Source organism: Salmo salar, chromosome 24 (genome assembly GCF_965601325.2).
Source record: "Salmo salar chromosome 24, fSalSal1, whole genome shotgun sequence".
In the NCBI taxonomy this organism is placed as follows: Eukaryota; Metazoa; Chordata; class Actinopteri; order Salmoniformes; family Salmonidae; genus Salmo; species Salmo salar.
Genome location: NC_138314.1, coordinates 19,879,531 through 19,901,859, shown reverse-complemented (window position 1 = coordinate 19,901,859; position 22,329 = coordinate 19,879,531). Strand labels below are relative to the sequence as shown.

General features: G+C 45.9%; 1 protein-coding gene across 7 annotated transcripts in view; it reads right to left on the bottom strand.

Moving 5' to 3' along the window:
• Positions 1 to 245: 245 nt before the first annotated feature.
• Positions 246 to 22,329, bottom strand: part of LOC106585296 (putative E3 ubiquitin-protein ligase HECTD4) — a 61,260-nt gene continuing 39,176 nt past the window's right edge. For 4 of the 7 annotated variants that reach the window (XM_014171366.3, XM_014171368.3, XM_014171367.3 and 1 more), the window contains exons 43-75: positions 22,210 to 22,325; positions 21,973 to 22,076; positions 21,645 to 21,806; positions 21,360 to 21,508; positions 21,138 to 21,217; positions 20,781 to 20,944; positions 20,452 to 20,689; positions 20,023 to 20,213; positions 19,779 to 19,905; positions 18,512 to 18,649; positions 17,515 to 17,651; positions 17,240 to 17,400; positions 16,960 to 17,141; positions 16,583 to 16,788; positions 16,352 to 16,482; positions 15,992 to 16,197; positions 15,246 to 15,425; positions 13,652 to 15,039; positions 13,319 to 13,526; positions 13,000 to 13,223; positions 12,697 to 12,842; positions 12,169 to 12,269; positions 11,908 to 12,031; positions 11,344 to 11,534; positions 10,980 to 11,126; positions 7,047 to 7,166; positions 6,799 to 6,954; positions 6,583 to 6,686; positions 6,099 to 6,320; positions 5,607 to 5,773; positions 5,213 to 5,408; positions 3,694 to 3,916; positions 246 to 2,663 (exon numbers count right to left, since the gene is read on the bottom strand). In XM_014171366.3, coding sequence (XP_014026841.2) covers positions 2,527 to 2,663; positions 3,694 to 3,916; positions 5,213 to 5,408; positions 5,607 to 5,773; positions 6,099 to 6,320; positions 6,583 to 6,686; positions 6,799 to 6,954; positions 7,047 to 7,166; positions 10,980 to 11,126; positions 11,344 to 11,534; positions 11,908 to 12,031; positions 12,169 to 12,269; positions 12,697 to 12,842; positions 13,000 to 13,223; positions 13,319 to 13,526; positions 13,652 to 15,039; positions 15,246 to 15,425; positions 15,992 to 16,197; positions 16,352 to 16,482; positions 16,583 to 16,788; positions 16,960 to 17,141; positions 17,240 to 17,400; positions 17,515 to 17,651; positions 18,512 to 18,649; positions 19,779 to 19,905; positions 20,023 to 20,213; positions 20,452 to 20,689; positions 20,781 to 20,944; positions 21,138 to 21,217; positions 21,360 to 21,508; positions 21,645 to 21,806; positions 21,973 to 22,076; positions 22,210 to 22,325 — 6,526 coding nt within the window. In that variant the 3' untranslated portion in view covers positions 246 to 2,526. The remainder of the gene's footprint in view (positions 2,664 to 3,693; positions 3,917 to 5,212; positions 5,409 to 5,606; positions 5,774 to 6,098; positions 6,321 to 6,582; positions 6,687 to 6,798; positions 6,955 to 7,046; positions 7,167 to 10,979; positions 11,127 to 11,343; positions 11,535 to 11,907; positions 12,032 to 12,168; positions 12,270 to 12,696; positions 12,843 to 12,999; positions 13,224 to 13,318; positions 13,527 to 13,651; positions 15,040 to 15,245; positions 15,426 to 15,991; positions 16,198 to 16,351; positions 16,483 to 16,582; positions 16,789 to 16,959; positions 17,142 to 17,239; positions 17,401 to 17,514; positions 17,652 to 18,511; positions 18,650 to 19,778; positions 19,906 to 20,022; positions 20,214 to 20,451; positions 20,690 to 20,780; positions 20,945 to 21,137; positions 21,218 to 21,359; positions 21,509 to 21,644; positions 21,807 to 21,972; positions 22,077 to 22,209; positions 22,326 to 22,329) is intronic. The other 3 variants (XM_014171370.3, XM_014171372.3, XM_014171371.3) reach the window with 1 other exon arrangement.

Below are 22,329 nucleotides of genomic sequence, written 5' to 3'. Positions count from 1 at the left end.
ATTAAATGCCAGTGAATGTGGCTGGGGGAAAAACACTCAAATAGAAGAAATGATCAAACCTTTTGACCTCCTTGGGAGCGTTGTGGCGTCCACCATGGCTCTCCACTTCAACCTTTTCAGTGCGAGGGCTTTTGCCTCTTGCCAGGATATTCTCTTTCCTTGTGGGTTGTAATCCAGCGCCTGTCTTATGTTTGTTGAATTTTTCCTGTGTGTGTCCTGACGAGCAATAAGTCAACAAAACATGCTTACATCAAGACATGTTTTATTGTGACACAGAAATCTCAAACTCCATCTTATCCTTTACCTCTGTATAGTCCATTTTAAAGATCTGTGTTATGTTTGATGTGTTGAGGTAAGACAGTAAAAGTTAATTTAATGCAACCATAAATAATTGTAATAAATATCAAGTAAATGTACAGAACACATTTTCTTATCTCAACACCTCTTTGTATGAATGTCCTTTGTAATGGTCTGTTCTACGCCTCCAAAAGAGGTAGGAATAGAAAGAGCGTCCTTGTTAGCAGCGATTTACCCTTTAAAAGAACAAAACCAAAACTAAATTGGCAAGCAATCCAAACATCCATCTCAAATATTTTGCGGTAGCTGTCGTTGTATTCTTCAGGTCCCATCCAAGTCAAATGGCTGTTTTACTCACACAAGAAAACATGTTTCACCATGGAGTAGAAGAGAATGAGTGATAGAATCCATCTGAGTTACAAGACATCAGGGCCGGACTACTGCATTTGGGGCCCCGGGGAACCGACGTCCCCAAAAACATAATGCATTTCAACACATTAAGCCATGGTGCAGAGAAAAATGTGCAGTTTTATAATGATATTCTACACATTTTGTCATGAGGCAAAGAGGTTTTTTTTGCAGTGTTAAAGCGAATTTCCTGCAATTCTGCACTTTTTGCCAAGGGTCTAAGATAAGATTTTCCAATTTTAAGGCAAATTTACTGCAATTCTACACATTTTGCTATCATATGCTATTTCATTTTTTGGGGGGGGGGGGGGGCTGCGTGCCCGTTCGGTAATCCGGCCCTGCAAGACATTAAGGTGATATATTACTGGTAATTTCAAAATTTGTAAAAAATAAAAACCCAACAAACTGGATATCCAATAAAGAATATCCTAGTTAGCTCATTTTGAAATAATATTTTTTCCCTGGAAGAATAGTGCTGAAAAAAAATAAATAATAATAATCATTGGTGAAGTGATGCAGCAATTCAAAAAAACTGCCATCAAATATAACATAGAAGTATATTTACATTTTTTCTTTACACAGCTAAACATTTTGGTTATGGGTAAAATAAAACAAAAAAAAAACAACAGAAATCCTGCTCATTCGTCACAGGAAATCTATAAAAAGGCAAAATGAAAGTGAATTCGACACCCTGGTGTGTGTATTGTGTGTTGGGCAGGGGGATTCGGCCCACATTCAGTAGCAGTAGCACACAAGCAGCTCAGGAGAACATCTCTCTCTCATTTCACAAAGGAGGAGATCTGGCAACCAGGTAGAGCTTTAGTCTGGTAGTCCAGCTTCAGTGTACGTGACCTTACCCTTCTGCCACAGCTACTAGGATAGTTTAAACTCAAAACTGCAACTTAATAGATTAAAATGACTTTTTACATGACTTATATACCCTCTTAATAGACTTGAATAAAATATATTCACCGTATAATATAGGCAGATAGCTAGTTTTGTCCTTTAGCAGTCCAACTTTACAGGCAGTAACTATATAATGTCCTATACAGCGCTTGTCAAGGTTTTGAATGCAGAGAGCTGAACTGGTAATAAATAGGCAGCATCATAGTAGTCCACTTAATATCTAAAATGAACTCCATCTCAAACAACACTCAACTCTTGCTTCCAGAGGAATATTTGGGGTTCCCTTTTCACACACAGCCTTCCTCTACCCTTTTTGAGGAGGTGCTGCTTGTGGTAAAGGCATGCCTTAAAAAGATAGTCCCCTCTGGTAGTGAGTGGGAGGAGAACTGTAAGGACCTCTGAAAGAGAGGGAAGAGAGGAAGAATAAAGAAAAGGTGGAAGAGATTAACTTCCCCAATAAACAAAAATGGTATGTGCCCTGTCACAGCTCCCTCCCACTTGGTGTAGTGATCAAAGAGTTACCTCAATGTCACTCCAAAGCTCAGTGCAACCAGAAGAGACACCAACATCAGTGTCAAGGCAAGTGGGGCTGAACTCCCCTACATCAGGTCTGAAAACATGAGTCAAAACACACTCCTGAAAGGCTCAACCTGATTACAATGTTATTGAAATGAAGCGCTGGTACAAAGCCAAACATAAAACAAGCAGAGAAAGGAAACGCTTCAGTATCTTCTTGGTAAAACAGGTTGGCCTTCTGTTCTGTGGGTAGTCCCAGCTGAAGGTCCAGGAGGGCGGAGGTAAAAGGTGGGCGGGGGATGGGGTGGTGAAAGGGTGGGGCTGTATGGGTAAGAAATAGTAGGGTTGGTGTTGAAGCGGCATCATATGGAGGTGGTGTACTCCATCCATCAGGTCCCTTTAGCCGCTGAGAGGGTCTTCACGGTAGTGGACGGCATAGCGCAGCTTCTCCAGCATCACATCCAGGGAGCTGTACTGGGGCAGCTTCACCATAAACATACAGGTCTCCACCCGGATGTAGCGAGAGTCTGGCGAACCTGGAAACCACACAAATAGGTAAACATACTGTAGGAAGAAAAAGCAGCTTAAAACATTAAAGGAGCAACATGTAATATTTTAGGCCTAAATTGTATTTCTTCATGGATTTTGCAGGTGGAAATGTCACATGTATAATATAACCTTTAAAACATTAAACATCTCAAGTGCACTTCTAACATGTTCAAATTAATCTGTGGAGAGTGTTATGTACAGTCTAGAAAGTTATTTTCAATCAATCCCATGTTCTCCATGTCAATAATGGCCCGTAGTCTGATTGTTATTGCCTAGAACAGAAGACTGTATAGGGACACCTACCTCTAATGTTTCATTTTTTATTCAACCTTTACTTAACTAAGCAAGTCAGTTAAGAAGAAATTCTTATTTACAATGACGGCCTACCCCGGCCAAACCCTCCCTTAACCCGGACGACGCTAGGCCAATTGTGCACCGCCCTATGGGACTCCCGATCACAGCCGGTTATGATACAGTCCGGGATGGAACCCGGGTCTGTAGTGATGCCTCTAGCACTGCGATACAGTGCCTTAAACTGCTGCGCTACTCAGGATTCCTCAGGACCACCACAAATCTATGGAAGCTACATGTGCTCTAATCTAAATGTGCAGTTCATACTGCTGTGATTGGAGTCTGACATGGGTGTAAAATGTTTTTGGGAGTCTAGTGTCCAAAATGTGAGATAAAAAGTCCTTTGAGCAGTTCCAAAAATCTTAGTTGAAGCCTGAAACTACAAGCCGATAAACAGTTCCCTTACTTGAAGGCTATACAGTAGGCCTAATACACACAGCACAGGTGTGAGATAATTAGTTAAGAAAACCGCTCTGAATCTTCTCCCCATAGAACAACCCCTACTAATTTCCAGACATAATAAATCCAGGAAGGGTAAAAATAGCAAACAAAATGTTCAATAATTCCAAGGTTTGAAGACAACAAGCAGATGGCAACACGAGTGACTTTGACTTGTATCTCTCTATGACACACACACACCACACACTGACTTTTCCTGGCACTTACCTGCTGCCCCGTCCGAAGGGGCGATCTTCATGGGGTAGGGGGGTACGTGGGCGGTGTCCGGGCCCCCGTCCTTGCAGGGGCAGGTAAAGGGGATGCGCTCCTGGTTGCAGGCAAACTTGATGAACTTGCAGAGCTCCTCCTGGGTGAACATCTCCAGGGCTGTCCAGAAGAACTCAATGTGCTGGTCTGTCTCCATCAGACCCACCTGGTACATGGTGTGGGTCTACGGAGGGAGAGATAACAGAGGTTCAGGCAAAAGAGGGACAATGATTAGACTCTCCTAGGTAAAGACATTCACTATTACTGCCCTCCAAAAATAGTGATTTCTTCTCATTACTCTATACCGAGACCATAACATTTTTTTTTATTTATTATTGTAGCACTGGTGCTCCTAACTTAGAGAAGTTAGGAGCACCACAAAATGTAGGAGCACCAGAAAAGTCGATTTTTTTAGTTGATTGAGATATAGCTGACATCGGGCCTATATGAATCCTGCTGACTTTCGAAGCACATCTCCTGAGGAAAACATCCCTTTTCCTTTCTTTCTGTGCCACCAAAAGTTTGCATATACTTGTAAAAGTTACCAGCGCTGCACGATATGGGCAAAAAAATTGAACTGATTTTTTAAACCAAATATTGCGATTTGATTTGCGATACAGATCAAAACACTTGGGTGAAGTGTTGAAATCATAGAAATAGAATGCTTATTCTAATTCTATGGTTGGTGTTGTTTGGCATGACAACAAATGAAAAAGCCTGATAGGAGGGTAGGGTAGGAACCAAAGTGTTGGTCAGTGTTTCCCAGGGGGCTCTAAACACATTTGAATAGATTTTGCATTTAGACAAACATTTTAGAATAATCTATCAGATTCAGAACATGCCGTTGCACAAACACACTGATCTACACCACCACCACCGGTAGCAACCTGTTTTAGAGCTAACATTTGCTTTGCACTAGCTAGTACATTTACCTAAATGGCATTTAGCTAGCCAAAAGCTAGTTAGCAATAAGCATTTGCGATTAGCATTATTTTAGGCACATGCCAACTTCCTTAGACTAACAGAGATAGAGAAAACATGTGGATTCATATTTAGAAGCAACGTGGAAAGCAGCATCATTCTAGTTTTTGAAGTATATATTGATTGCATGAATTGACAACATGTTGAGAAAACAAACAGTACGGAGTAACTGTGCTGCCTGCTTGACTGCCATGGGGTGGGGCTTGGGTGTGTGGCCCGGGAACTGGAAGCAAGCAGCCATGGGAGACAAATATTGTTGGCATTGAATTTTTGGGGGACTTTCTGTAAGTCGCACTGGCGTCCTAAAATACAGGTCGCACAGCAAAATATTTTATCGCATACGCAACCAAATTAGTCGCACTTTAGAGCCCTGGCTGTGACTATTACTTCTTACTGGTGGATAAGGAAGGGGATAGTGGAGTGTTGATTGGAGTGTCCTAGGGTTTCAGAAGGGGGTGTGTACAGTAGGTTTGAGGTGGCAGGTGTATGCATCAGCTACCTTGAGGAACTCCAGGTTGATGTAGGGCAGGCCACAGGTTCGTAGCTCCACCTCCAGGGGGCTGAGCATGGTGAGGAGCTGCAGGGGGATGATGGAGCCCAGGCCCGCTCGCACCGCTGTCATACACTCCACATTCTGAAGCTCCTGCAGACGCAGGCCCCGCAATGCCCGCGCATACACATCCTTATTCTCCCAGCTACACACACACACACAGTGTAGAGGGATAGAGGGGTTAAACAGAGATAACACATTCTGTCAAAGTCAGTACTCTAGACTAACTGAGCTAAATTATTTTTAGAGAAGAACTGATGGGTAAAGGGAATCACAGTACATCAACAGAGACCCATATGAACTGAACAAGTCCCCTGGCCACAGAGGTAGAATGTCCCGGTACCTGACACTGAGGTTGTGTCCCCCTTGGCACAGCTCCACCTCCTCTCCGGTCATGGTGATGTAGGTGAAGGTGCAGCAGGGCCGGCTGGGGGAGTCGGGGCTTTCTCCTGAGTGGTGCTGGGACGAGATCTCTGCACACAGGGCCTCCAGATCGTCCTCCTCACTCACCTGGGGGGGCAGAGGGCAAGGGTTGTGTAGAGGTCAATGGAACACTGACCTTGGGGACATGGGGGGACAGTGGAATGGAGAAACTAGTCTGGATGTGAACTGTAGAAAGCAGTGACCGTAGGGACACTATAGAGTTACAGTAGAAAGGGATTGGTCAATAGGCTAGCTACTTGCTGAACCATGGAAAACCTGCTTCACCAGTTCTGATTAGTTGTTTCTGGTCAGAGCTTTCAAAATCACCCATCCTTTTTCCAGAAAGAGGAGTCACTACATTACACGTATCAATGACACTGCCCATATGACTGTCTATATGACTGTCTCTTACACTCTCAATCTTCTTGACGTAGTTGTATGTGAGCAGATCGGCCTCCTGCAGGTCCTGCTCTGGGTCCAGGGGCTCACCCACCAGGCCCTTCCAGAAGGAGCCCAGCAGGTCCAGGGGCAGGGGCACGTCTGCCCGGATGGCGATGCCCAACAGCTGGCCAAAGAAGTGCAGCAGCTGCTCCTCCGCATAGCTGATCGGACAGGGCGTCAGAATATACTTCCCCTTTGGAACAAAACGGCACAAAAGCACCACAATCAAGTTAGACCCTTCTAGCCTATCAGTAACGCAGTGATCATTGCCCATGCAGTGCTCAACTGGTTTGCAATCTAGGCATGGTTCATACTCCTAGTATATACTGTGGAGAGCAGGATTAATACAAATGTACACAAACTATTTGGACATTATTTTCTCCCTGGTGTTAAAATGGTGCTGCAACCAGGGCATAATGAGGGAGAAGGCAGATTGGCGTGTCACTGTACAGTACCTTGTTGCGGTTGGCTGCTACACTGGGGCAGGGGAGCAGCAGGGAGAGGGCAGAGCTCTGGAGTTCCTTACACACCTGCCACAGGAAATGACGGAAGGAGCCGCCTGGGGAGACACAGAAGTCAGGGGTCAACAGACAGTGTTTCACCTGCAGTCTGATCCAACACTAGAGTTAATTCCAAGAGGAAATAGTTAGGGGAAGAAGGTTAATACTAACTGGTGCCGTGGACCTCCTCTCCAGTGAAGCGGATGTTGAAGGCATAGGTGGGGTCTCCTCCGCTGGCCAGCTTCACACACAGCTGGGACGAGGGCACACAGGCCAGCTGGCGTGCCGCCTGGCAGAAGTAGGTGTTCTCTGACGAAGGGATCTCTCCTGGAGAAGCACACACACCATCAACACTCAAAGTAGAGGGCATAACGTGAATGAACGTAAAACAGGACTCTGGGCTTGCACTATGAGCTCACCTCCTACAATCTCCAGGGGGTCCAGTGTGATCTCGGGGGCAGCGTGGTCTGCAGTCCGCTGTACTGTGGCGTTCAGCACCTGGTTCATCACTATCACTTTGGTATCATAGAACACCAATCCTGCATAGAGATAGGGTGGAGGTAGAATGGGTGGAAGGTCAGCAAGCTTTAATCCAGTTCATATTAGATATTCAAGGTTTCAACAAACACGAAATTCCGAGAGCCGACCCAGGACCCGAGCAGGTCCGGGTCCTGAATTCTGAATTTTGTCTCGTATTTGGTCTGATATAATTACCATGAGCCTCAGGTATGTGCAAATCAAACTGATTTAACAACTGGACCCAATTGGCCCTGTACTCTGTTAATTTAGTGTTTGTGTAATTAGAACTGCCTTATTATCGGTGTCAGCCAATTGTAATTCAATAAAACATATAGCTTATGCCGAGCTAAAACTGGTTCCGGATGCTCACCTCACGTGTGCCTACTGCTGGGGGGGATAGAAAGAAGAGTAAAAGGGGCCTTGGCCTAGGCTACTGTTGATTGCCAAGTGCTTTTTCATTAACATAAAACCAAAGTTAGAGAAGAAAGAGTAGAGTGAAAAGAAACCGACAAGGGGAATGTCCTAGGGGACGTTTTAATATTGCAGTGTACAAAGATGAGAAGAATGTTGATGCGGCGAAATGGACTGAGCACAACTCGCAAATCAGGTTTGATGCAATTTTCTACCTTTATTTTATTAATTTTTGTATTTATTATCCATTGTTTACTCATTATTATTATCATTATCATCATCATCATTATAGGCCTATTTAATAACCTAAACCAGTTCTTTAAATGGCCTACGCAAAAAGTGTTTCGTTTCATTTTGTTGAGACATTTTCGTTGGCCAAATCATGTTCTGTCTTTTTCATTTTGTGCTTTGTATTTAGTTTAAGGTTAAAAGTAGGCCTGTTGTAAATAGTATTAGCCTATTGCTGTCATTTGTTCGGTAGGCCTACAGTAAGAAATCGCCGTTGTTGGTTATAGCTGCAATATAGGCCTAGCCTGTTAACTTTTTTTGAAGGTTTTATTCTGTTGGGACATTTGTTGGCCAAATTAAGTTGTAATGTGTTTGCCGCAATATAATAGAATTACCAGTAGGCCCACTATGCTACTCGGATTCAAACCATGAAAAGGAAAAACCAAAGATGCAAAACTTAATTGAATGCCCCAATATAATAACCTGTTCGTATTTTCCCTATAAACAATGACTTGACTTAACTTTAATAGGGTAATACCAAAAGTAAGACACTTGGTGAAGGTTTGGTGTGCTATGGCTATCATTAAGCTTAGCTACTGCAGGCCTGTGAAGGCAATGTGTGTGCAACGGCACTCCAACTGACTCTGACAGTTGAACTTGAGCTGAGGAAGGCCTACCAGAGTTACTCCTTTAATCTAACAATATAATGCTCATCTTTGGACCCCTTGACTTTTTCCACATTTTGTTAGGTTATAGCCTTATTCTAAAATTGACTAAATCGTTTTTCCCCCTCATCAATCTACACAGAATACCCATAATAACAAAGCAAAAACAGGTTTTTAGAAATGTTTGCTAATTTATTACAAATAAAAAACGGAAATATCACATTTACATAAGTATTCAGGCCCTTTACTGTTGAAGCACCTTTAGCAGCGATTACAGCCTCAAGTCTTCTTGGGTATGACACTACAAGCTTGGCACACCTGTCCCAAAGCCACTCCTGCCTCGTGTTGGCTGTGTGCTTAGGGTCGTTGTCCTGTTGAAGGTGAAACTTCACCCCAGTCTGAGGTCCTGAGCGCTCTGGAGGTTTTCATTAGGAATCTCCGTACTTTGCTTCGTTCATCTTTGCCTCGATCCTGACTACTCTCCCAGTCCCTGCCGCTGAAAAACATCCCCTTAGTATGACGCTGCCGCCACCATGCTTCATGGTCAGAGTCTTTAGGTTCCTTTTGGCAAACAAAAGCAGACTTTCATGTGCCTTTTACTGATTGGCGGCTTCCGTCTGGCCTACTCTACCATAAAGGCTTGATTGGTGGAGTGCTGCAGAGATTGTTGTCCTTCTGGAAGGTTCTCCCACCCCCACAGAGGAACTCTAGAGCTCTGCCAGAGTGACCATTGGGTTCTTGGTCACCTCTCTGACCAAGGCCCTTTTCCCTCGATTGCTCAGTTTGGCCAGGCGACCAGCTCTAGGAAGAGTCTTCCATTTAAGAATGATGGAGGCCACTGTGTTATTGGGGACCTTCAATGCTGCAGAAATGTTTTGGTACCCTTCCCCGGATCTGTGCCTCGACACAATCCTGTCTCGGAGCTCTACGGGCAATTCCTTCGACCTCGTGGCTTGGTTTTTGCTCTGACATACACTGTCAGCTGTGAGACCTTATATAGACAGGTGTGCCTTTCCAAATCATGTCCAATCAATTGAAATAACCACAGGTGGACTCAAAGTTGTAGAAAAATCTCAAAGATGATAAATGGAAACAGGATGCACCTGAGCTCAATTCCGAGTCTCATTGCAAAGGGTCTGAATACTTATGTAAATAAGGTATTTCATTTTTTGTATTTTTTTTTGTGCATACATTTGCAAGAAATAATTGAAAGCTGTTTTCGCTTTGTCATTATGGGGTATTGAGTGTAGATTAATGAGGATTTACATTTTTATTTAGTCTATTTTAGAGTAAGTCTGTAACGTAAACAAAATGTGGAAAAACTCAAGGGGTCTAAATACTTTCCGAAGGCACTGTATGTATAGCAGTAGTAGCATATCTGACAAGTATAAAGAAATCTGTCGATGTCGGGAACATAGCGCTGGCATATCTCCATCTGTATTTCAGTCGCTCTAGGGCAATGCGTAAGCTTGTCTCCCTTAAACCTTAGCCCCGCGAAATTCTAACTAACGTAAAAAATACCCATCAAAATCTGTCTGTTTAAGCTAGAGATATGTTATTTTTTGCATGGGCCTGCGTCTCAATAAACCGCATCCACCGATATCGCCCTTCCGCAACTGCGGTGAAAGGTGGCAGAGCAACTGTAGAGCGGTGTTTGTCAGACCTTGAGACATCTACGAAAATCGGTCTTCTCACAAAATCGTATGTAGCGTCCGAACAGTTTGGCCTACAAACTATTGAAAGTTTGGATTGAAAAACGAGACTCTCACAAATACAATTGTATTCTCTAGGACGCCCACAAGTCTCTCAAGACTCGTCTGAAGGTCCCCAGTACCAGTTTAAAGTAATTATGGAAGTATATATGGAGATAGTTTAGAGCCTAAAATATGGGGATATTTCTCTTAGATATATGGCAGACACTTCCGAACAAACTTCCTCTACAACTATTTGTTGTAGTTAATCTGTTATTCAATGTGTTTATGTTAGCTAATAGCAGTAATGCCAAATTCAATGTTTCATCCAATAATTTTTAAACATTTTTTTTAGACCCTTAAGGGGTCTTAAAATTCTAAATTAAATAGCCAAATAATCCTTGGTATGACCATCTTAAAACAATTCCATGTTAGCTTAGACCCCCTCCCCCGGCTTAAACACTAGAGGGTTAATATTTCTTTTTTTAAATATTAATAACATATAGTCGACACTTATAATGCATGCAATGCCCTGATGCATTTAGTGGACTGTCCTCGGGTCCATTTGGAACGGTTCTCCATTTAACTTTATTTATGCATATCGGGTCGGGTGGGAAAGCTACGGATCCATTTTGGAACTTTTTTGACCTATGAAGACCTCTAGTTCATATGCCCCACCTAGACCCCCAGAGGCAGTCACAATGCAAAACGTTTTAAAGATTTATCAACAGGTCAATGCCCTGATACAAAACCAGTCCTTAATGACCCACATACAGCACACTGTGTGCCTTTGACCTGACAAAGCTGTGCTGAGACGTTATTGTTATGTGTGTGTCACCTTTGGCCCCACAGAGCAGTGCTGCGATGCTGTTCTGGTAGGTGTGTGTTTGCCTCAGCTCCACAAGCGGCAGGAAGAAACTCTCCAGGGTGTTGTTGAGAGACTGCAGTAGAGCAAAGCGTAGACGCAAGTTCTCCACAGGCACATCTACACACACACACACACACACACACACACACACACACAAGAGAGAAGGGAAATGTGAACACAGCAACACACATACCCATCCACACACCCACCCACTAACCATGTACATGTAAACACACACACTCATGTTTACTGACGTTCGATGCCATACAAACATGTAAAAATAGCTTGCGTATGTAAACTGATGACGCGGTCTGTTAGTGAGTAGGTCACATACTGAGGAGACAGGCCACGCGTGGATCAGCGATGTCACTGGGGTCCAGATAGGCCTCGTGGGGGTGCAGCCTGGCAGGTGTGATGGCCAGGTGACCACACAGCCTGTTGATGTACTGAACCAACGCTACATCCATCTCTAGACTCCACCTCCTACAAGCCTTCTGGGCGTGACGCATGTCTATACAGGTACACCTGGAAACAGAAGAGGAGGGGAACAGCCACAAGATATGAAAAGACCCTCTTCATACATATGGCTTAATCTTACCCAAGCTGAATTTCTCTGATTACGCACTGTACAGTGCAGTATAGTGTGCAATGCAGATAATTCAAGAAAAATATATTTTCTTAGAGTACATCATGTGTAAATATGTGATGTGCTGACGTAACAGTCACAGTGTGTTCCATGCTCTGAATGTGTACAACCTCCTCCAGTCATGTGTGTTCCGTTCCCCACTCAGCTAAGAATGTGACCTTCCATCCCCAGGCTGCCTGCAGGGGCTTGGGGGGGGGTGACCTGCCATAGGCTGACTGCAAGGGCTAGAAGGGGGTGTGTCACCAAGCTCACCTTTCAAAGTGGAGGTCGTAACCGCAGGCCAGAATGGCCCTCCACACGCTACGGATGTCCTGCTTGGCCCGGTCCACAGCAAACTTATGGAATCCCTCCAGAGTCAGGTACTTCTCCTCTGGGACTACGTCAGAGGGGTGAGGGAGGAGACATATATAAATACATGAATTTGCACATCTACATTCTAACTTGAGGGAAATCTTAATCAACTCAAGTGAGAGATACATGTAGGTAACACGAGAGGGTACAGAGCGTCAGTACCTTCAGGCTTCTTGGCAGGAGATTTCTCTATGTCTTTCTCATCAGGCCTGGATTTTTCAGGGGACTTGGGCTTCAGTACACTCTTCTCACTCAGTGCAGTCCTGATAGAGACATGGAAAGAAGTCAGGGACAGGGGCCAATGGAAAATGTCTGTCTAAATGAGTACTGACAAATGTCATGGATGACATGGCAGCATACTGAATGAGTCTTGATATGATGATTATGCATAATAAGCCAACTTTAATCACTCTCCATTTTCCTTCTGTAAGTGGATGAAGAAACCACAGGGTATAGTCTTTATTGCAATTCTGTTTTTCTAAATATGAGAAGTTAATTTGAAAGACTCGCTATTTAAGTAACACATTTGAGCGTGGGAAGCGTTGAAAAAAGCATCTTAGGGGGAGTATAATTTTGAAACCCATTACTTTCTGCAATTACAAAGCCTCTAATTTAAAAGTGTGGGTGGAAACTATTTAGGAAAATGGCTTTCAGGGTGGCATTGTGTGTGTGGTGAGGGCTAAAACTCACCTGACGCTGTTGAGCACAGACTTCTCCTTGCTGGGTGGTTTGGTGATGGGTCTCTTGGTGCTCACCACCTTGACTGCGTGCTGTTCCTTACCCACCTTGCTGTATTTGTTCTTGTTGGGCTTGGTGGTGCCATATTTACGCAGAATCTGTGGAACATATAGCAATGCTCAGACAAACATGGCTGCAGATGCATATAGATGTGAGTATGTGTGTAATCATGTGGATGAGGCAGGGTCAATTAAGCATATAATATCTATATTTCAAGTTTGTGTGTTCAAGCACTCTCATGTGTGGTGTACCAACCTGCGTCAGTTGGTCCTCCAGCACCTTCTTAGGTGGCCGTATGTGAGTGAAGAAGACATGGAGGAGGTTTCCAGGGGTCTGGGAGTTGATCTGCTCTTTGCTCAGGTAGATGTCTGACACTTTGACAGGCTTGGCTGGCGTGAGGCTCAGCATCTGCTCTGAGTGGACACAACTCTTATAGATGTCCGTCAGCACGTCTCGCGCATTTGGCACCAACTTGTCCCCTGGTAACATAGGAGGAGAAAAGATGATGACCCCTTTATCGGTATTGGTTGAATACAGGTGGTTAAACATAGGTAAAGAGTATACTACTAACAACCTCTGAGAGACTTGTCCAGGAAGTAGTCCTCGAGGGCGGAGCTACCCTGTGTGTCAAACAGGCTTTGGTTGACACTGGAGGCTGTGAGGATCTCCTCATTAGTCAGCTCCATCAGCTCCTCCTCACCCTCCAGGCTGGATAAGCCAATCAAATCACTGCTGTTGAAGAGGCTAGCACGGATCTTCTCCACTTTGGCCCGGGCGCGAACCTACATTCAGTATATGCACAACAGAAGGACATGCAAGTCTGTCTCCATCAAATCAAAGTTCAAAGAAAAAAGAAAACGATAAACAATATATTACGTTTTCAGTGTAAAATGCACTTGCGACCCACCTCTATGACGGCATAGCCTTTAATGGGCCGGGCCAAAATGGCGTTGCTGTCCAGAGAGGTGACTGTGTACATGGAGCCCCCGTCTGAAACAGAGGCTGTTTCTGCGCTGTCCAAAGGCTCCCCCAGGCTGCCCAGACTGCCCAGGCTCCCCGTGCTGCACAGGGAGATATCGAGGCTCTCCTGGCTGGACACCGTGTGGGGATCAAGTGGGCCCTGCTGTGGGGAGGGGACGGCCGAGGCTGCAGCCGCTGGGGTGAGAGGTGGGGCAGCCAGCAGCTCCTGGTCCACAGAGAGTTCACTGGCGGTGCGGGACACGCCCCCCTGCGAGGAGCTGCAGATTGAGGTCTGGCTCGTGGAGGCCGAGGCTGAGACACTCATGGCTGGAGTCACGCTGCTGGAGCTGTCTGGGCTCTCGTTGCTCGGGAATGGACGCTCAGGCTCGGGGGCTGCTTTGCCATCCAGAGAGGTGGACACCCCAGCTCCTGCCTTGGACTTTTTGGGGTGGTCCTCCTGCAGGGGGATGAAGATCTCATCCTTGAAGAGCCCCCCGTGGGCGTTGCAGGCCCTGCGGATGGCGCTGCGCACCACAGCCTCCTCCAGGTGGGTGGGGATGCCAGAGAGCACCAGCAGACGGCTGTGAGAGGTAGGTCCCACCAGGGCCTGGTAGGCGTCAGTCACAGCATCATTTGTCACACTCAGCCCCTGGGGGTCCTTGTTGGCCAGGTGACGCATGATCATGAGCAGGGTGAGGCCACGGTGGAACCACAGCATGTCCTCAGGTTTACTACCGGCCATGTTGAGCAGGGCACTGTCGCTCTCTGACAGGCGAGCCCCTCCAGCAGAACCCCTCTTCCCTGAGGCCGCCGCCACTGCTGCTGCACGCTCTCGCTTCATCTTCACCTTCTTACGCTTGGAGAGCAGGCTGGGGCTCTGGGGGGTCTGGCCTGGGGAGGAGGAGGAGGATGAGGAGGAGTCGCTGAGGTTAGGGGCACTGGTGGAGGACAGAGCTCCCACTCCTGAGCACCCCATGTTGAGGGGGAGGGTGACCTCAGCTACAGCCAGGCACACCTCCATCAGGGCGTGGAAGTAGGTGGAGAACCTGCTCTGCTCGGCCCCCAGGGCCAGGCCACCACCGCCAGAGGAACACCCTGCTCCGGCCCCTGCAGCCACCCAGCCCTGGGTCTCCCGGTCATACAGCTTGCGGAGCTCCGTCTGCAGGGCCATGAGCACAGCCAGGCAGGGGTTGAGCAGCAAGGCGATGGAGCTGGACAGGCCTGCAGGGCTCTTACGCTGCTCCAGGTGGTGAATCTTACGGAAGAGCTCAGCCAGCAGGTGGAAGGAGAGTTCCTTGATGCAGGGTGCCAGATCTGTGGTCCATAACAGTCCACCTATAACACCACAGACAGGGAGAGAGGGGTAAAATAAACTATTTGAAAATGGAGACCAACTTGTTGTCAAGCACAAAACAGGATGCAAAATTAGTCACAACAAGGGACTGAGGGTTATGGAAATAATGTTCAGACATGTTGGACACCTAAAGCCATGGATGCAGACATTTCAAAGAGAAGAGATTTTATGGAAGTGTAGCACTTACCCAGCAGCTCCACTACCTGCAGCAGCACAGAGGAGGGCACAGTGTCCAACTCCTCCTCAGAGCACTCACTGCTCTCCCCTAGCTTCCACGTCAGCAGCTGCTCAGCAAATGCCATAGCCAGGGGGAACTCCAGCGGCAGGGAGTGCAGCACCAGCACCGCACCAGGAGGGGGCGACACCCCTGAGAGACAGAGAGCGAGACAGTGAAACAACCTATTACAAATACATGGTAATCATGCGAAACAGAAAGAAACAATAAGAACCAGGGCTGTGACGATTATGGAATTTTGGGTAGTGATTAATTGTCATGGAAATGGCCACGGTTATTGTCATCATTTTGTTGCTTGTAATACATCTTTAAAAATTAGCCAAGACACACCTAATGAACACAACACAGCTTTGGTGACACCCCAGTTTAAAAAACAAATAGTCTTGACCTCTTGCAACTTTTGGAAATCAAGCTTCTCCTCCAGACCATGCCGTTCTGCTCGTAAAATTATGACCCACTTTACCCACTTCATGTAAAAATGTAAAATTGCTATTGGGTAAACAGTATCTACTTGAATATGAAGTTGAATCCTCCTTCTCCTAAAATTGATGTATTAAGACGATTATTATTTTTGTTCACGGTTGTCATAATTGTCGGTTACACAGTTATGTGATAATTGTGCCAACCCTAATTAGAACATACACAAGCTGAAAGAAGCTATTACTGTAAGCCAGGACTAAGGGAGATCAAGCACTTACCCAGTTTGATGTGCACTTTGTCAGTGGGGATGATGACAGTGGGGTATTGGTTGGTGGTGGGAGGGGGGGTGAGGCCTGTGTTGGAGGGTGAGGCATCCAGAGGGTAGCACACAGCCTCCATTAGGTTGAGCTGGCCGTTCCTGCGCACCTTGTGACCCAGGCCATAAACCATGACCCGCGCCCATGGGGCTTTGTACAGGGAGGAGCTAGTGTGTGTGTGTGTGTGTGTGTGTGTGTGTGTGTGTGTGTGTGGGGGGGGGGGGAATAGAGAGGCAGAAAATGGGTCACTGTTAGGCATCTAGAGTCATCAAGGTTAATGGGTTTAACTTAGAAAAAGGTAAATGTGTTAAATTAGCTCACTCTTTACGGCAGCCTAGTTGGCTCTCTTTGCAGGAGATGATCACGAAGGCAGCACCCGGGAAGTTGACATCCATGCTGACCTTTGATTCTGATACCGGGAAGTCCTCTGAGATGAACTGCTCTGGTGCATTCTACATAACGGAACAAGGGAAATCAAGATTAACTACGTTAAAAGCAAAATATCTTCGTCCCTGGGGAAATATACATTGAGCCACAGAATCGGGAGCTAACCTGTAGGAAGCAGCAGATCTGCTTGGTGAGCTCCAGCAGGCTCTCCTCCCCCTGGTGCAGGGCACGGGTGATGGCCACGGTGAGCCACTCCCTGATGGGCTGTGCGTTGCCCTGGTAGAACAGATCTGTGGGAGAGCAGCTCTGGCCCTGCAGGTTGTGGAGTAGAGACTGGGCCAGCAGGATGGAGCTGGAGCTGATGGTGCCATCTGCAGGACAAAGAGAACAACACAGCACACAGATAATGGAAAGAGCGACTCCATACACTTAAAAATCTATTTCAGTGTAGACCTTCTTATTTCATTCATTGTTCTAACTTTATTCTATTTAACCCATTACTTTCTGTGGATTATCATCTCATCTGGAGAAAGTCCACTTACCAGGCAGAGGCGGAGCCAGAAGTTGATTGGACAGCAGCTGCAGGTGTTCCAGGGTGATGTCTCGAACGGCTGGGATATGGAAGAGGCGGGTGAAGGTGTGGGGGCTTTTCGGGGCAAAGATGTTAAGTAGAGCCATGCGACAGTAGAGCCTAGCCAGGGCACTCTCACAGCGCAGAAGCTCCCTGAAACACAGCAGGCCACGGAGGACGATTTATAGTTCTTAGCCGTGTTATTTCAGAATGTGTGTAGGAGTGTAAGTGTTAGCGTGTGTGTGTGTTACCTGTGGATCTGGATGTTACTGCTGTCTAGATTGACAAGGCCATTGGCAGCAGTACGGCGCGATCCAGCAGGGGGGCGCTCCAGCATCTCAATGGGATACCAGTACCTCACCAGCACCCCCTCACTGCGCAGGTACGTCTCTACCTGCACCAGCTCATTCACCTGGGCATACACACAGAGTGAGAGAGATCATTGACACACTATCAAAAGAGACAAAGCTCAACTTCTCATCGCTTTGTTTCTATGAACTGTGAAGTTCGGATGTTCTACACTCACAGAGTCCACGTCCAGAACCACTCCGTGCAGGCCGAAGGTTTTCAACATTCCTCGGATGGCAAACTTGGGCAGGGCTGTTCCGCCTGTGGTGCTGTTGGTGTTGTTGCTGTCTGGAGAGCGGATGACCACGGTCAAACCTGAGAAGAGGACACATATGTAAGGGCAAAGCCGGGTAACACTACAGCATATCAGTGTACATAATGATAATGTTTAGAGATCTATATTGCAAAAAATGTAATTGTGCTCTGTGTGGACCCGAGTGGCGCAGCTGTCTAAGGCACTGCATCTCAGTGCTTGAGGCGTCACTACAGACACCCTGGTTCGATTCCTGGCTGTATCACAACCGGACGTGATAGGGAGTCCCTTAGGGCGGCGCACAATTGGCCCAGCGTTGTCTGGGTTTGGCCGGTGTAGGCCGTCATTGTAAATAAGAATTTGTCTTAACTGACTTGCCTAGTTAAATAAAGGGTGAATAAAAAAAACATGTTTAAACCAGCTATCGGGAAAATTCCTGTGTTTACTAATGTATTTAATTAAAGTAAGGGTCAAAGTTGATGTTACATAAAGGCAGGGATTTTTCTGCCATTGAAATCCTTGGGCGGGCCGCCTAAGTCCAAACAGTATTTTTTATTTTTTTTTACTATTTCAGTGTAAACTTAAACAAGATATAAATTATGTAGAAAAGATAAATGGACCTATATATATATTATTTTATAACAAAATATTTGAGAACTAACAATCACTAAAACAAGGAATTTAGCAGTATCGACTTTATTACATTTGAGCAAAAAAAATTTGTAGAACTGCAGGAAATTGGCTTAAAAATGTAAAGAATTCGACACCTCCAAGATGAGGGCCTCTAAAATATTCTCTAAAATTCAGCCGCCCGAACCACGCCCCCTGCCACGCCCTAAGTCCCTTTTTGATCCAGAAGAAAAACTGAAATGATTCCATAACTAAGGCCTCTAGCATTGTGTTGTGTGCAATTGCAGGGGACCTTTGCGGACTTTGTCGATGGTGAACTTGTTGGCCTCCTCCTTGATGTCTTCGATGGTGGGGAGGTAGAGGTCCCGGGGGATGCCCCCGTTCTCTTCATACAGGAACTCCACTGTCTGCCGGGCTATGTCAACCATGCCTGCAAAACATATACAATAAAAACACCACGAAATAACAAACGTCAAAGAACATCTTCACTTTGTTTTAAAAAGGTCAAACAGTGGAGTCAATAGAGAGTTGCTCTTTAAAAATGGAGCTACAGGGTTTCCCACCTCTTTCACCACCTAGTTTTCAGTAAGTGTCCCAAACCTTTCCCACATTTTGTTGTTTTACAGCCTGAATTTATTGTGATACTGGCCTACACAGAATTTTTACAAATTAATACAAAATGAAAAAGCTGAAATGTCTTGGGTCAATAAGTATTCAACCCCTATCTTATGGCAAGCTTAAATAAGTTCAGTAGTAAAAATGTGCTTAACAAGTTACATAATAAGTTGCATGGACTCACTATGTGTGTAATAAGTGTTTAACATGATTTTTTAATAACTACCTCCTCTCTGTACCCCACACATACAAATAATTGTAGATGGGTAAAAATAAGCAGATATTGAATGTCCCTTTGAGCATGGTAAAGTTATTACACTATAGATGGTGTATCAATACACTACAAAGATACAGATGTCCTTAACTCAGTTGACGGAGAGGAAGGAAACCGAGTAGGGATTTCACCATGAGGCCACATGACAGGGCAAGGACTAGGGAGTTTTTTTTGTTGATAAAAAGAAACAGAATAGAGCTCAGCACAGGCAAAATCCTAGAGGAAAACAAATTCACCTTTCAGCAGGACAATAACCTAAAAACACAAGGCGAAATATACATTGGAGTTGCTTACCAAGACTACATTGAATGTTCCTGAGTGGCCCAGTTACAGTTTGGACTAAAATCGGCTTGAAAATCTATGGCAAGACTTGAAAATGGCTGTCTAGCAATGATCAACAACCAACTTCAGAGCTTGAATAAATTTAAAAAGAATAATTGTACAATCATGTGTGGAAAGCTCTTAGAGACTTATCCAGAATGACTCACAGCTGTAATCGCTGCCAAAGGTGATTCTAACATGTATCGACTCAGGGGTGTGAATACTTATGAAAATGAGATATTTAATTTTCAATAAATTTGCAAAGATAAAAAAAATGTTTTCACTTTGTCATTATGGGGTATTGTGTATAGATGGGTGAGAAAAAAATATTTTGTATCCAAATTCTCACCCAGCTGCAGTGCTCCCTTGATCTGGTCCAGACCAGACTTCCTCTCTGCCTCGTTGCGAAAGCGTCGGCGGATGGTGGGGAACACCTTTGTCTCCCAGGCCTTCACCAGCAGGGCATAGTGGTCCTCCTGGGAGGGGGTGGGGGGTGGACAGCAGTACATTCATGCCCACTGAAAAATCTGGATACCAAAAAGTTAAGTAAATATGGTATTTGTCAGCTCTTCTCAGCAAGACTTTCAACTCACCCTTGGGACATCGTCATCATCTTCGTCATCACTCTCGTCATCAGCAATAGGCGGGGGGTGTGCGTCAGGCCCTGAGGTGACCAGGTTCTCGTAACTCAGCTCCACCTTGTAGTGGCATGATGAGTCACTGTTGTACTCTGTCCCGACAGGGGAGGACAAACAACAAAGCCAGTTCTTACAAACGCTACCAACTGGGACGCACACATACACACAGACCAGACAGTGAGGAGGGTGAGGGTTAGCTGTAGTGGGATTGACCAAACAGCAAACATAACAGAGGACTGAAATAACACCAGGTTAAGTAAAACAATATATTTTAGGTTAAGTGACCAGATGGGACCAGAACATCAGGCACACCAAACCAGGTCAAAGGTTTAAACTAAGACACGTTCGTTTGGTGCAGGAAGGGGGAAGGTGATAGGAACATACGTTGCTGGGCAACTGCTACTGCGGCGATCCGACAGGGGGGTCCGTGGGAGCCAGAGTCAGATGCCACACTGGCACCCGCATCATTGTCGCTGTCAGATGCCATGGCGAAGGGGAGGGCCTCAAAGTTAGCGCTGATTTCTTCTGCCAAGTCAACACAGAGGTCAGCAGCGTTGCGGTGTGCTTGGCCCTCTGCGTACGCAAACGCCCGGCAACCGAAGTTGGCACGAATCTTTGTGTTCTAAACAAAATACAACACACACCATGACAAACATAAGCTGCATTCATTGGACTTTAAATCTTGCTTGACATGTCCAGGCATAAAGGCCCACCTTCTTCTGAATGTGCACCAGAGGCCACATGCCCCCTGCTACGTCCTCCAGGAAGGGGCTGAGGCGCTGGCCACAGTAGGTGAAGTAGACCCGCCCTTTAGGGGCCTGGCCAGGGGGTGGAGGGGTGCCCTCTGAGCGCTCCCAGCCAATTCCTGCAACATCACCTATAGGCAGGGAGAGAATGGTCACCATCCAAGATACATGGAGTTCAAAATCAGATGTTTCACCAATATCTGTTAAATATGCAATACATATATTGGTTGGCATAAGTAAAAAAAAAAGTAAAATGAATGATGGGAAAAATAGGAGGTAGGTGATATTATGAAATTAGATAAAAAGGATTGTTTCCTATCTCACCAGGAAGTAGGGCCACGTCCAGCCTCACACTCTTCCACTGCAGCAGACTGGAGCCATTATAGTGCACAGCCCTACCATTACTGAAAGGGTGAAACACCGAGACAGAGACAGGGGTAGGATGAAACAGAAAGGAAAGAAAGAGAGAAAGGTCAGCACTCAGTCAGAGACAGGGCAGTGGGAAACCTCAGAGATTACAGCTGTAAAATCCATATGAACACATACTTGTGAAAGAGGCAGGTGCCAACAGGGTTGGTCCACGCTCCGTCTCTCTTCTCTGCTTCTGTGGCAAAGCCAAAAGACGCAATAGGACCACTGTCATCTTCTGAGTCTCCATAGGAGGCTATCTCTATCTCCCAGTAAAAGGAAGGCGCCTACAGGAAAAAGAGGGAGAGGAATTTTAAGATTCCAAATTAGTCAGCCTGCTTCATAAGCAGGCAAAACTGATTTGTCATTCATATAAAACCCAGTGCCATTCCCAAGACATCTAGTTAGCATAGCGGTGCCCACCTGAACAGGAACAGGTGAGGTGGCATAGATGAACGTTCCCCTGGGCAGGCCTCCTCCAGCACTGGGGTCGGCCAGGAAGGTGACAGAGGTGAGACGGGATGAGAATACGCAGGCACGCACTGGAGGGAACACCCTAGATGGACACCACGTCATCTCCTTGGGCTAGGGAGAGGTACGGAGCAGAGCAGAGAGAATTAGGAGACTGGCCCTACAAATCTCAATCGGAATCCCTTCATCAATGAAAAATTCCTAATATGGTTTTATGTCCATTATTAAAATCAGTAGATCTCAGTAGATAAATGAGTTGAGAGGCTACAGTGAAACCCACCTGGCGCCGGTCTGTCTGGAGGGGAGGGGGTGGCGGGCGAGCGCAGTCTCGGTACAGCATCCTCACTCGCTCACACTGTGCTTCAACCATGCCGAGACGCTCCCCTGCACAACACAGACACACTGTTACACACAGCAGCCATACTTCCTTCCACACAATCAATACTACTGTCATATAGGAAAGTAAAGTCTCGTAATTGAGCACTATGCTACTGGGTGAGAGTGGGTGGTCACTCACCGGGACTGCACTCCTGGGCCACTAGGTTGAGCACCTCCACAGCAGCAGGACACTGCTGAATGAACTCCTCACAGAATGAGCTGTCCTCCAGGAGCTGGGCCATCACCAGACATGCCCTGG